The 15,478-nt window shown below is 47.3% G+C and overlaps 1 protein-coding gene across 1 annotated transcript in view; it reads right to left on the bottom strand.

Moving 5' to 3' along the window:
- The window catches only part of PDE3A (phosphodiesterase 3A), a 399,551-nt gene that overhangs the window by 20,882 nt on the left and 363,191 nt on the right, over positions 1-15,478 (bottom strand). The window contains exons 11-13 of the mRNA XM_090043568.1: positions 15,118-15,231; positions 5,494-5,693; positions 1,592-1,795 (exon numbers count right to left, since the gene is read on the bottom strand). Of these exons, the coding sequence (XP_089899694.1) occupies positions 1,592-1,795; positions 5,494-5,693; positions 15,118-15,231 (518 nt within the window). The remainder of the gene's footprint in view (positions 1-1,591; positions 1,796-5,493; positions 5,694-15,117; positions 15,232-15,478) is intronic.

The following is a 15,478-nucleotide window of genomic DNA, read 5'->3' as shown; positions in this document are numbered from 1 at the left end:
GGACATGACTGTAGAGAAAATCCTGCCTTGAGATGGGCTTAAAATATGCTAAGCTACAGAATACAATCTTCAGAACAAATTTAGCCAGACAAAAAATGGTCTAGTTAATGTTTTCAGCTCCTTTCAAAAAGGTTTTGTCCTCTGTGAACATTTAGACTATCCAACAAATTAGGAGAACGGGGGTGGAGGGGAGGGAAGGGAAGCCATCAGCTGTCACTACAAATCTATAATGTTAAACCAGGACACACTATCTACAGCAGCCTGTGCATCTGATTCCCTCTACTTGGAGATGACAAATACCATAATCATTTTTTACATTTAGTCAGACAAAGCTTAACTTTCATCACCCACAGGTTACACATGTGTACCCCTTGTATTAATTCAGGAGTTTTCAACCTTTTTTGGTTAGTGTTCACCCAGCGGCCAGTTGAGAAGCAGGGAGTCCCCTGGCCAGTCGATGAGCTGGCAGGGGGGATGGGGGGAGGCAGCAGCTGATCAAGTGGTGGCCTCCCTAAAAATCAATCCATGACTGTAGCTGCACACCTGAGAACTTTGGCATTAGTTCTGAACACAATAAAACTGTTTATTTTGGGGAATTAAAAGGCAGCAAGCAAGAGAATGGTTACAGAGAGAACTGCACTTTGGTAACTTACAAACTTTTTACATGCGATTCCTACTTTGACATATCTATAGAGAGTGCAAACAACACCCTTCATCTCAAAAGGGCATTCTTTTATTATTGTTGTTCTAATAATATTACTACTACTACTGCACCGTCTAAGACACATGGGGCATTTATACATATGCTCTGGGAGTGTGTGTGGGGGGGAAATAGATGCTTTAATCAGAATGGCTCGGAGAGCCACTCTGAAGTGCCCGAAGCAGAATGTGTATCAGTGTCCCTGCACTGAAAAATGGAGGCAGGGTTGCTTTAACTAAAGCTCATCGAACAAGCTTTAGTTAAAGCACCCCCACACCATTTTTCAGTGTGGGGACACGGGTACACATGATGCTGGAGTCTGCTGGAGCATGGTAATTTCTGCACTCTGGCAGACTCAGTTAATTACAGTGCATTGGAGCAGCCTTCCTGCACGTGACTAGGTGCCCCTAGTCAGGGAGAAGGACCTCTTTGTGCTAGACTCTGTACAAACACAGAACAACAACAACAAGACAATCCCTGTCAGATGATGCACCTCATTATCTAGTTAAAATAGTTTATCACTGGTGAATTGCAGTCTCCCCTTGGTCATGGCAGCATCTCCCCAAACCACCATTTCTCCTCTGCCCTAAGATAGTTCAACTCACTGCCACAGCAAGGAGGAAAGGGAAAAAAACCCACTTATGGGAGTGTACTGAGCACTAGTTAGGACACTGCCTATCATCTTCATTATCCCAGGGTCTGAAACAGCAAATAGGATCTAAAAAATCATCTGTGCCACCACATTCAATAAACAAATAACAAAAGTCCCAGACAAATATTTAGCAGAAATAACTTTTACAGCTCTAGAAGGAAAGGTGCAGGGAAAAAAGCAACGTAACCTTTCAAGACTTTCATTGACCATACACTGAAAATTTGCGTAAGTCTTTTTACCTTGGCATTGAATTTGGCTACAAAATCAAAGTGTTTCTTCAGGTCAGTGGCCAAAATGGCCTCAATTACAAGAAACCGGAAATGCTTGAATTCCACATGGTCGAGATTGACTAAGAAGTTATACTCTGGCCTGGACATGAAAAGATTCCACGCAGCAGCTGCATGATGATTCTCCAAAACAGAGCGGTCATTATACAGTACAGCCTGCAGAAGCAAAACAGTGAATAATCTTAGCATATCAAGTATAAAAAGCAAGAAATAAGAATTACAATGTGGAATGAAACCAACTTCAACTGGCTAGAGAGAGAGTCAAATTTCCCCATTTCTGAAGAATTTAATGACATCTCTTAAACTGTATTGTTATTAGTAATAGTAGTGACTATCTTTCTGGATTGAAAGACCCAAATTTTACACGCCAAAGGGTCTCTCATTCCTTTTTGACCAGTACCTTATGATGAGTTACTGTATTTTCTCACATACTATATGTCCCAAATAACACACCCACCACCTTGTTTTTGGGAAGGCAGATGATGGAAAGAGATTTTTTTTCCAGAGCTTTGGCTCAAAAAGAAGGGGCACAGCTTACCCTCCTTTTCCTACTCAGGAAAGAGTTACAGTTTTAACCTGTTCATAGCTGAATTGTCAAGAACTCTTGGCTGATCAGCCAACAGCTGAAACTGTAGCTGGTGCTGACAACTGAATTCTGTGGGTGGATCTAGGACTGTGGAAAGAGCTAAAAAGTCTGCAGGACTGTGAAATAGCAGGAGCAGAACCAGGAGTAGCTAGCAGACAGCAAAATTGCTGAACAAAGGATGGCTTGCTTAGCGAAGCATTGAAAAAAGAGAAAGAGAGCCATTGACACCTGTGGATTGAAGACCAATTACCTGGAATCAGGTAGTTTACAATGAGCCCTAAAGTCAAATGATTTCTGCAACACTACCCAAATAGAAAGGCTACAATTGCTGCTGGGCACTTGGTTTTATACTTTGGGTGGAGAAGGAATCAAAGCAGGGTGTGACTGTACCACCCTGAATCTGGGCTGGCCAGAATTCACTTTTCTCTCCAGGTGGCTCGTGGAGGAAACAGGTTGAAAAAACCAGGAGCCATGTTACAGCATCTTATGACCATTTTACACCTAAAAAAAATAAAAATCAGCTTCCATGCTTAAGACATGCGCCACAACTTTGGAAAGCTAATTTTTGTGGTAAAGGCGAGTGCAGTATACAGGAAACCATTGTAATCTCTGTGGCAGAATACCATCTCTGGCTCTCTCCAAACTCTGCTGTCTGACAATTTGGTTACCATGGTCACTGCAGAGGGCAGACTCCTCTGGTCCCATCTGCTTCAGCTAACCCTGAGTTGTAACCTGATTTGGATACATTCATGAGGGAGAGGGGAAACCTGCTCCCCCTGCCTATGTGACTGGCATCACGTACCTGGGTGAGGGGCTTAAGCTCCGTATTGTTCTAAGCAATGCCTACATGACTGGGAGGGGGCTAAAGACCCCGCCAGTCTACCCTGCAACCAGTGATGCATTTCAAATTGGATGGCTGGCAGCCAGCAATTGCTGGTCTTCATTGGACCAGGTAAATGAAGTCAAAAGGATTATATAAGTGAAGGACTGCCCAGGAGGAGGAGGGGCAGTAGCCATGATGAAAACTCACAGAGAAGCTGGTCTATCTGAAACTCACTCTCTCTCTCTCTTGAAACTCATGATCAAGGAATTGCCTGCCTCCAAAGAGAATCTCCACCTGCCTCTGGATGAGATTTGTGAGTAAGCTACTGAGATCTAACTAGATATATAGCTTGCAGTAACTCAGATGCATGACTGATCAAAGGCTACCATGCCACTGTTCGCTCTAAGGTATTTCTCTGATATTGCTCTACACTGTACCCTATTCCACACCTACCCCTTGTAACCAATAAAGTTCTCTTTTGTACCGAGTGTGGGAGACTTATTGGGAGAGGGACTAGATTATGCTGTGAAGTCCCTTTGGTTCAGCTGACTAAGGGAGACTGCTATTTGTACTTCAGGCTGAGGGAAGCACCCCAAGTTCTTGCAGTAGGTCAAGTACCCTCAAGGACTATTAGGCCTGTGTTTCCAAGAGGGTGCATGTCCCAGATCAGTCCACACTCTGGGGTTGGTGCCGTTACCCCCAGGCTTGCGGGTGTGCTTCAGGAAGGGAGTTGGCCAAATGTCAGGCATCCCCAGGGAGGGACTCGGAGTGTGGAAGGTGGTTGGGTGCAATGAGGTGGGTGATTCAATACAGGAGCATCCCCTACTGGCCTGCCACAATCTCTTTTTGTTAATTTTTTAATGGCTAGAATTAAAAAGTATTTTACGTATTTATATAGGAATTTCTACCGCTTTTCAGAGCCGGAGTCCTTAAGGGGTTTGTTTCTGAAAGCACTTATTGGTAGGAGTGTGCAAAACAGGCCATATTCTATTTGGATTTGAATTCAGTCCGAGTTGGGAACAGTGATGTGATTGGTTGATTCGGATCACTGTCTCAGTTTGATTTGGCCAAATCCAAATCTGAAGGTTTGATGCTGATTTGGACAATCAGAGATTTGGCCACAGACTCAGCTTTAAATGTTTTTCCTACATACCTTGAGGTACCAGGTATGGCTTGTGAATGCTGCAATTGTGGGGCAGATGCAGCGTCCAACAGAAGCCCAGCCTGCCCCACCTCCCCCCACCAGTGTGCTCAGCTATTGGGCACAGAGGTACCTCAGGTGCCGCCCTAGACCCAGGAGAAGCCAGTTGCTGAGCTGGTGGGGCACACGGGGTCGGCAGGGGGCAGCATGCTCCCTGGCAGACCTGGAAGTGGACTGGAAGTGCTTCTGGTCCACTTCTGGGTCTGCTGCCAAGTGCACTGGGAAGCCCCCTGTGCTTCTGTGGGACGCTCCATCTGCCCCACCATCGCAGCATCCACAAGCTGCCTGGTACCTTGAGCTATGTAGAAAAAACATTTAAAGCTGTGTCTAGGTCCGAATCATCAAATCTTTATGAATCTCTCTGAATTGATTTGAAGGGTTTTGTTTCAATTAGGAGAGATTAAAGGGTCTCCTGATTTGATTCAGGTTTAGAGATTTGGCCATCAAATCAGGCCGAATCCCTGCCAAATCTCATCAGTGACCAAAGCTTTGCACAGCCCTGCTTATTGGTTCTATCAAACTGGTATAGTTCAACAATTCCTACCACAGTTATAAGGTTTTATAAATATATGATCTCATAGAACTCTATCAAAATCACAAATCAGTTTAAATGCCATTTCTTTTGAAGGACTAGCTTTGGGAAATAACAGATGCTCCATTCAGAAAGTAGATTCAAATTCCAAGGTATATATATCTTACGGAATTGTCCTGTACTGGCCCAGGTTTTAAAATCACATAGTAAAATTCGGTTTGAAGCACATTAATAATCTTGAATATTTAGCATAAGGTAAGAAATACTATTAGAAACATTAGGGAATATAGTAGAGAGAGATTTTATTTAGTTTTGTGAAGATGTGCATACACAGTTTAGCAATATAGCATAAAGTTGGTATGTTCAATACATAGGGCTTCTGTATTAAGTAGTAGAAAAATTAGCTTCTCTTTCTCCAAATGCTTTGCTAAAGAATTTATTAATAGTTTAAATTAACCCGAGCTTAAGGAAATCCTTATTCACTCTTTGTTGCTGGTGCTACTATGTATGGTGTATAATACATACACTATGCTTTGCACTATTTGGTAGAAAACAAATTGTGCAATAATAAACATATTATCTGATTCTTACAATGCCACTGTTTACATTTAATGCCTCTCTAATAGACACTTTTAAAAAGAAAAAGGCATCCTAAAAGACCTTTGGAAACACTATAATTAAACACCATATAAAAAGACAGCTAAAAACTTACCTGAGGTGCACTGGTCGCAACCAAAAAGGCATTGGTCCTTCCTGGATGATCATAGTCATGCATGGCTGCTGCTACATAAAGGGCCATCAATTCTAGGGCTGGGATATTGCCAGAAAGGCAACCATAGCTGTCATCTGTAGGAGTATACGTCTTTGAAACCACGTATCCCATGTGACCATGAGTGATTCCACTATCAGAATCTAAGCAAACACAAAAAACATCTTAAAGAAGTTTGACACCTTACTAAAATAACTCTCTGAGGAGCACATTTGCAGGTAGGGTGAATTTACAATATGCTTTTGAGCACAATTAATCACTCAGCAGTAAATTTTATGATTTCTAATAATTTGTGTATTAAGGATTATTCTAAGTTACTGTTAGTGACCCCTGATTACACATCATGGCTCTCTCTCTTTCTCTAAAGACTGGACCATAAAGAAGACCCCAAATCCTTTATGGTCTTTGAATAAATAGCTCAACCAGCCTAGTTGCTTGATTTTAGGCTACTTGTGCAAGTTTATTTAATGGCACAATGGAACCTGATCTTAAGAATATAAGAACTGTTATTTATTGTGTTAGACCATAGGTCCAGTTTGCCCAGTGCCATGTATCATACAGTGGATGCTGAAAGGGAGACTGAATTGGGCATGATCAGGGATTTTTTCCCTGCCACTGTTCCTCTCTCACTTACAGCCTCCAACATTTCAGGTATAGGAAGATCTTGGAGAGAATCATCAAGGAGCACATCTGTGGGGGGCCTGCAGGGGAGATCATGGTTGGGGCAATCAGCATGGGTTCATCAAAGGCATGTCCTGCCTGACCAACCTGATTGCCTTTTATGACCAAGTAACTAAATCCTTGGATGACAGTGTTGCCGTGGATGTAGTCTTTCTAGACTTTAAGAAGGCCTTTGACACCATCTCTCACCCCATCCTTATCAATAAATTAAGTGACTGTGGCATTGATGCCTGCATAGTTGGATGGGTAAAAAAATGGCTGATGGGGCGCACCCAGAGAGTAGTGGTGTATGGGTTGTACTCAACCTGGTGAGATGTGAGCAGTGGGGTCCCCCAGGGCTCAGTCCTCAGGCCCGCACTGTTTAACATATTCATCAGCAACTTGGATGAGGGGGTGGAAAGCACACTGTTCAAGTTTGCTGATGACACTAAGATGTGGGGCGAGGTGGACACGCTTGAAGGGAGAGAGAGAGGCTGCAAATAGATTTAATCAGGCTACAAAAGTGGGCAGATGAGAACAGAATGGGGTTCAACACAGACAAATGCAGGGTGCTGCACCTTGGGAGAAGGAATCCACAGCATATGTACAGGCTGGGGAGTTCCCTCCTTGAAAGCACAGAGGCGGAACGGGATCTTGCAGTCATTATTGACTCCAAGATGAACATGAGCCGCCAATGCCAGATCGCAGCCAGCAAGGCCAGCCATACCTTGTCATGCATCCAAAGGTGCATCTCAAGCCTGTCCAGAGAGGCGATGCTCCCCCTCTATGCAACACTGGTCAGGCCACAGTTGTAGTACTGGGTCCAGTACTGGGCACCGCACTTCAAAAGGGATGTGGCCAGCCTGGAGAGGGTTCAGAGGAAAGTCACCCACTTGGCGAGAGGGCAGCAGGACAGGCCCTGTGAGGAGAGACTGAGGGGCCTGAACCTGTTCAGCCTGAGCAAGAGGAGGCTGATGTGGGGGACCTGGTCGCTGCCTACAAACTCATTGGGGAAGATCAACAGCAAATAGGTTGAGCCTTTTTCTCCCCAGCACCACCTGGGGTAACAAGGGGTCACACTCAGGTAGGCTCTGGAGCGGTGAGAGACGCGCGGGTGAAGCCCGCTGCGCCCCCACTCCCCCCAAGGCCCCCAGACACCTCCTCAGCAGCCGCCGAGCCTCCTGCCGACCCCCAGCACAGCCGGAGGTAAGCGGGCTCGTGGTGGGAAGGGGTTAACTTCTCACTTGATGGGAGGAGGCTGCTGCCTGGTGCTGGGCCGGGTCAAGCCCCCGCCCAGGCCCCTACTTGGCCCAGCCCCCCAGGGAGCCACGCGACCGGAGCCGCGCGAACAGGCTGCGCAAACAGGCGCTTGAGTTAGTGCAGAGTTCGCGCAGGGGAGGGCGTGGGAGGGGACGAGACCCTGCCTGCGACCCCCCCCAGCCGTAGCCAGCCTACCAAAGGCATGACACGGATGGGCACGCGCCACACCCCGAGGGTCCCCTCGGGCTCTGCGGCTCCCTCCATCAGGCATCTCAGAGACGGCCACCCAGACGGAGCCCATGGTTCCGGGCTCCACGCAGACGGAGCCCCTGGCTCTTGGCTGGGGGGGCTGCCTGTCCCTTTTTCAGGCTCTGGGACCCGGGAGCATGGCCACCTCCCCTTGCGGGGTCTGCTCCCTACTGGGGTCTCTGGCGCGCCAGCTGGAGGAGCTCCAGGCCACAGTCCAGAGACTGCGTGCCATCAGGGACTGTGAGCAGGAGATAGACTCCTACTGCCAGGCCCTTCTCCCCCGGGAGCCGCAGTGGAGAGCTCCGTCTCCCTCTGCGACTAAGGAGGACTCTGGGACCTCCCGCTCTGCCCAGTCAGGGGCATGGACCAAGGTGGTCAAGGGCCCCAAGGCCCGCCGGAGCTTAGCAACAGGTTCGCAGCCCCAGCAGAGCCCACGCAGTTGCCAGCTCCCACAGGCAACCCAGGCTCGACCGCAGCTACTGGCCCCGCTCTCCCCAAGACAAAGCGTAAGGTGTTTGTTGTGGGAGACTCCATCCTGCGGGGCACTGAGGGGGCAATCTGCTGCCCCGACCCCTTAGCCTGGGAAGTCTGCTGCTTCCCGGGGGCCCGCATCCGAGACATTGCAGAGAGGATCCCGCAGCTCCTCCGGCCCACAGACCACTACCCCATGCTCCTTATTCATGTGGGCACAAATGACACAGCTCGGAGCACCCCCAGCCAGGTCATGAGGCGCTACAGGGAGTTGGGAGTGGGGCTTAGGGGTCTGGGAGCTCAGGTGGTGTTTTCGTCGATCCTCCCAGTCTCGGGCTATGGGCTGAGGAGGGAGAGGAGGATCCACACGGTGAACCAAAGACTGAGGCGCTGGTGTTATCGGGAAGGCTTTGGCTTCCATGACCACAGCCTGCTCTTTGGAGAGAGAGGCAGCGAGCTGCTGGGAAGAGATGGCCTCCACCTCTCTCCCCTGGGGAGGAGGCTCTTCTCAGCCAGGCTGGCTGACCTGCTCCACCGGGCTTTAAACTAAGCCCGCTGGGGGATGGGGGACTACTGCCCCTGCTGGCCCATTGAACGGCCCGTGCCAAGCCAGCGGGCCAAGGCACTTAAGGGGGCACTTAAGGGAGCCCACCCCTGCCCCATCCCTGGCACAATCTGTGGGCAAGGCAAGAGCCCCCAAGGGCACACTTGCCTGCCTGTACACTAATGCCAGGAGCCTGGGCAACAAGCAGGACGAGCTCGTCCTCCTGCTCAGTGCAAAGAAATATGATGTCATTGGGATAACGGAGACCTGGTGGGACTCCACCCATGACTGGACCACGGGTATAGAGGGCTACCGTATACAGGAGGGATCGTGTTGGCAAAAGGGGCGGGGGTGTAGCTCTCTATGTTCAGGAAAGCTACATGTCCCTGAAAGCTGATGTTGGCGACCGGCATGGACAGCTAGAGACCCTCTGGGTAAAAATTTGTGGGGAATACGGCACAGGGGACACAACGGTGGGAATCTACTACAGACCTCCCACTCAAAGTCCCGAGCTTGACCAGGAGTTCGCCCGGGAACTGACTGAGGCCGCTTGCTCCAGGACCTTGGTTGTCATGGGTGACTTCAATTACCCGGACATCTCGTGGGAAGATCACTCAGCTAAATCTGAGCGGGCGCAAAGCTTTCTCTCGTGCGTGGATGACCTCTACCTGACTCAAGAAGTCTATGGGCCAACGAGAGGCAAAGCGCTGCTCGACCTGGTACTGGCTACGGGGGACGACCTAATCGGTGACCTAGTGATTGATGGGAAGTTGGGTGACAGCGACCACGAGCTGATCACCTTCACCATCCGCCGTAAAGCTGGCAAGTCAGTCAGCAACACAGAAGTCCTTGACTTCAGAAAAGCCAACTTTGACAAGCTCAAGAGGCTAGTCGGTCAGGCCCTCGGGGACCATGACCCCAGGGAGATGGGAGTTCAAGAAGAGTGGTTGTTTCTCAAGGAAGCGATCCTCAGTGCACAAGCTAAATCTATTCCAACACGGAGGAAAGGCAGCAAGAAGGCACAGCAGCCCCCCTGGCTCTCCAGGGACCTAGCGGACCTACTGTGGCTAAAAAGGAAAGCCTACAAAGGATGGAGGACGGGATTCACCTCCAAGGAGGATTACTCCGCGCTGGTCCGGTCCTGCAGGGACCAAACCAGGAAAGCCAAGGCTGCAACTGAACTCCAACTAGCTTCAGGCATCAAGGACAACAAAAAGTCCTTTTTCAGATATGTGGGGAGCCGGAGGAAAAGCAAGGGCAATGCTGGACCCCTGCTAAACCAGATGGGGCAACTGACAACTGACGCCCAGGAAAAAGCCAACCTATTAAATAGGTACTTTGCGTCAGTCTTTCATCAGTCACACGGGATGCCCATGCCTGCTATGGGACAACCTGCACCCCAGGGTACTCAAGGAGCTGGTGAGAGTCATAGCCCTGCCCCTGGCACGGATCTTTGAAAACTCCTGGTGCTCTGGTGTAGTGCCCAAAGACTGGAAGAAGGCCAATGTGGTGCCGATCTTCAAGAAAGGGAGGAGAGTGGATCCGGCTAACTACAGGCCCATTAGCCTGACTTCTATCCTGAGGAAGATCTTAGAAAAGTTTATTAAGGAGGCCATCCTTGAGGGACTGGCCCAGGCTAACATTCTAAGGGACAGCCAGCACGGGTTTGTTGCGGGTAGGTCTTGTTTGACCAATCTCATTTCCTTCTATGACCAGGTGACTTATCACCTGGACAAGGAAGAAGAGATTGATGTCATATATCTTGACTTCAAAAAAGCTTTTGATCTGGTATCCCATGATCACCTCTTGGCCAAACTGCCCAGTTGTGGCCTTGGCTCCACCACGATCCGCTGGCTGGGAAATTGGCTCTGTGGTTGGACCCAGAGGGTTGTGATTGATGACAGTCACTCATCGTGGTGCCCTGTGACCAGTGGGGTCCCTCAAGGCTCTGTCCTGGGACCCATACTGTTCAACATCTTCATTAACGATGTGGACATTGGAGTCAGGAGTGGACTGGCCAAGTTCGCCGATGACACCAAACTTTGGGGCAAAGCATCCATGCCAGAAGATAAGCGGGTGATCCAGGCTGACCTGGACAAGCTCAGCAAATGGGCAGACGAGAACCTCATGGTGTTTAACACCGAAAAATGCCAGGTTCTCCACCTTGGGAGGAAAAACCTGCAGCACCCTTACAGGCTCGGCAGTGCTACGTTGGTTAGCACTACAAAAGAAAAAGACTTGGGGGTCATCATTGACCACAAGATGAACATGAGCCTGCAATGCGATGCTGCGGCTAGTAAAGCGACCAAAACGCTGGCTTGCATCCATAGATGCTTCTCGAGCAAATCCCGGGACGTCATTCTCCCCTTGTACTCGGCCTTGGTGAGGCCGCAGCTGGAGTACTGCGTCCAGTTTTGGGCTCCACAATTCAAAAAGGATGTGGAGAAGCTTGAGAGAGTCCAGAGGAGAGCCACGCGCATGATCAGAGGTCAGGAAAACAGATCTTACAATGACAGGCTGAGAGCCATGGGACTCTTTAGCCTGGAAAAGCGCAGGCTCAGGGGTGATCTGATGGCCACCTATAAGTTTATCAGGGGTGACTGCCAGGATCTGGGGGAACGTTTGTTCACCAGAGCGCCCCAAGGGATGACGAGGTCGAACGGTCACAAACTCCTGCAAGACCGTTTCAGGCTGGACATAAGGAAGAATTTCTTTACTATCCGAGCCCCCAAGGTCTGGAACAGTCTACCAGCGGAGGTGGTTCAAGCACCTACACTGAACACCTTCAAGAGTAAATTGGATGCTTATCTTGCTGGGCTCCTATGACCCCAGCTGACTTCCTGCCCTTTGGGCAGGGGGCTGGACTCGATGATCTCCCGAGGTTCCTTCCAGCCCTAATGTCTATGAAATCTATGAAGGAACAATGGTAATAAGCTGATGGAGAATAGGTTTAGGTTAGAGATCAGAAGGCAATATTTTACAACTAGGGTGGTCAAAATCTGCAACCAAGTTCCCAGGGAAGTGGTCCTCGCTCCTACTTTGGGCAAATTCAAGAGGAGGTTGGATGATCACCTGTCTGGGGTCTTGTGAACCCAGCATTCAGTCCTGCCTGTGGCAGGGGGTCAGGCTAGATGATCTGTGCAGGTCCCGCCTGACCCTAGCTACTATAAAAACGTGTATAAGTTCTAATTTAGAGACTCTATCCCTAACTCCCATACTCAGTAACTACATATGCCCCTTTGCTCCAAGAATCTGCTGAATCCTTTTTTGAATCTGTGTAAATTGTCAGCCTCCACAACATCTGGTGGCAATGATCCACATTTCAATTACATGCTATGTGAAGAAGATCTTCCTTTTGTAGGTTTAAACGTACTACCTACTATCTTCTTTTTATGACTCCTAGTTCCTGTATTGTGAGAGACAATAAATAATAAATGCCTATTTACTTTCTCTTCACCATTTAGTAAACCCTTAACAGGGCCCCCCCCTTGAGTGTCTCGTTTCTAAACTCAATATGCCACATGGCTGTCAGTCTTTAGTCTCGCCTCACATGGAAGCCCCTCCCTACTAGGGCTGCGCGACACAGCACCATTTCATTTTGACTTCTGTTTTTCCATTTCGATGGGACAGCATTTCATTTCAAGCTTAGTTTCAAAGTACTGTTCCATTTTGTTTTGTCAAAACTGTTTCACTGTTTTGACGTTTCCCCCATGGGCTATAATGGGGAATCACAAAACTGCCTGTAACTTTGTCATTTCTTGCCTGATTTGAATGAAAACAGCAGGGATGGTAGCCCCTGCTGAGGTCACAAAGCCTGTCATGTTTCAAGGAGATAGGTGCAGGGGTTTCTGGGAAACTGCACCTCAAGCTGCTGACAAGCAAAACTTGTGATGTGTGACTGTGTGTGTTAAGGCACAGCTGTTTTTCTCTCCCTCCCCCAGAGCACTGGGGTTGGAAAGGACCTCAGGGAAGGATCACAGCTACACATGTCAATATCAGAGCAGTCCTTTCCCCTTCTTCCTCTTCCCTCTCAACTTTTTGTTTCCCTGAAAGCAAGCCCAGCTTCAAAACTTGAAATGTTTCAAAACTATCGAAACATTTTGAGTGCCCTCATTTTATTTCAAGGCTGTTTCAAAGCCTTTTGTTTTGATTTTGCTGTTTCAAGCTTGAAAAGAGTCAAAACAGTGTCAAAACGAAACACCTGGCGACATTTTACACAGCCTTACTCCCTACCTTTAATCATCCTTGATGCCCTTCTCTGGACCCTCTCTAGTATTTCTATATCCTTTTTCAGGTGTGAAAACCAGAACTAGCACAGTATTCAAGGTGTGGACACACTGTGGACTTATAAAGGGGCATGATGATACTTACAGTTTTGTTTAAATTTCCCTTCTTAACAATCCCTAACATTTTGTTTGCCTTTCTGATGGCTGCTGAGCACTGAGCTGATATTGTCAGTGAACTGTCCACAGTGACTCCCAGATTGCTTTCCTGTGTGATAGCAGCTAATGTAAAGCCCATCATAGTGTAAGGTTGGGATCCCTGATTCTAATAAAACCTCTTGCTATGCATACCACACGTGGTTCAAGCAACTGGTGTAGATGCCACGTTGGGACCAACAATCAGCTGATGGTCCTAGTAGCCCCAGACTAGAACTGACAATCAACTGATCATGGGTTCCAGCCCTGAAACTCCACTGAGGCCAGTCCCAGCACCCCGTGCACCAGGATGTCAAAACAAAATCTGCACACAATTTTTTAAGTTCCCAGCATGCCATGGCCTTGGGATGTAGGAGAAGTTTTGTTGCACATGCAGTCCTCGTGCACAGGGACCCCAGGATTGGGGAACTTCTCCCCAGTCATAGGATCTCCTGCCTGGAAAGTGCCAATTGCCTTGGTCTGAAATTCCCTCTGAGCTGCAGGGTAAGGCAAGCAGTTTGCCAGGTTCAGGCTCCGTGCTATCCAGCACCTGCTGATGGACTCCACCCATTCAGCACCCCAAAAACAGCAGTTGCAGATCTATTCAGGGCTGAACCACATGGCTGTCAGGCTGTCAACACGAGGAGAGCTGTCAACCAAGCCCTGCCATTCAGCTGACATCCAGCTCCCTGGAGGGGACTACCCTGCCACACATCCAATTGAAGACATGATGGAAACCAGGCACAAAAATACTATGTATATTTTAAGAATAAATTTTGTGTCTCATTTCCTTTTTTGTCACAGCATTACTTGCCTGAATGTGTGGCTGGGTTACAGCATTATTAACAGGTTAATTGTGTGTTAAGTGTAATGGTTGCAGGAGACCTACAATCTAACATTCCTGAGCTCAATTCTGCTGCTGAAAATGTGGACAAGAGAGTTCTCCGAAAACGATATAGAACAGACCACTTCCAGTGGTAAATAAAAGATAAGATGGAGAGATCAGATGGTTTGATGAGATATGCAAGTCCTATGTTACCATAAATGAGTACCTTTCAAAAAAATGTATATAAATAATAAAATAAATGGCGACTAAAAAAGTTTACATTGATGAAACACCTTTCCACCCAAAATATTTTAAGCTACTTCACAAACAGTATACATGCACTACTGTTGACATGCAAAGTACACTTGGAGGAGTAAAGAAGAGTGTTCTCCAGGATACAGTAGACCAGATTGATGTGCATTTCTCCATGTGCACATTCTTGGTATCTATACCATTTTAAAGAAGTGCAATTCTGCAGAACCAAGATTTCTGCACTGATTTTCCCTATTGCATCACTAAAGTGCTGTCTTGGAAAACAGATTAAAAAAAATATTGGTTCAAACAGTCAAAGGCATACATTTTAAGTATAAGTATTAAATTTGAAAAGTGCACTGATGAAAACCCACTACAACTTTTTCAGATTAATTCTTTCTAACACTGTAAAAGCAAATGATCTACACTAAAAAAAAAAAAGAAGAAACAACAGATTTTGCGTTAGATAGACCTGTGTTTCTCAATCAGGGTGCTGCAGAACCTTAAGGTGCCTTGAGAATATTTTAAGGGGCAACTGGGTACCATGCAATGATAGGTCTGCAAACTTGATTCACATGATAAACCCAGAGGTTTCAAATAGAAATCCATAGTATCAAAAACATTCTGCCCTGTTGTGGTATTTCTGAGTTCTTTGCAACAGAAGAATTGCTCTATTACTTTTTCTATAGTCAAAGAAGTCAAAACTAACAGACAGCATTTTCTGAAGTGTGCTTTGAGTCCAAAAAAGCTTTCAAACCACTGAGATGGACAGATAGGTCACAATATTTATTACATGCAGCTTCCTCAATGAGCAATTTTTATCTATCCAATTAAACATGCACCATATTCCATTACACAAGTTTTAAAAGCACAATGCATTTAAATACCCGAATCACTCGCTGACCCCTGGTCATTAATCACAGTTGGGAGTCCTGGGATGGGTTGGGTGGAAAGGTACCAAACAGCGTGTAGAACATCAGTTGCATGGATTCTGTTGTGATCTGTGACAAATCAAATGATACTCATTAAAACATGCCGATTATTTCTAACAGAGGGTGGAGAGCACCATCTAGTGGATCGTGTGGTGAATTACTTTGAAGTGTCTTCAAGGAAAATGATGCCCCCATTACAACATGTGAAAATGCAGTTTTACTTTATAATTTTGTGAGCAGTCACCTTTAATTTTATTAGTAGACTGAAGCAGCAGGGGATTTTTTACCACCAGCCAAGGAAGAGGAGAAGTTACAG

Source organism: Crocodylus siamensis, chromosome 4, assembly GCF_052110815.1.
Source record: "Crocodylus siamensis isolate JL-2025a chromosome 4, ASM5211081v1, whole genome shotgun sequence".
Lineage (NCBI taxonomy): Eukaryota > Metazoa > Chordata > Crocodylia > Crocodylidae > Crocodylus > Crocodylus siamensis.
This window is presented reverse-complemented; position numbering and strand designations above follow the sequence as displayed.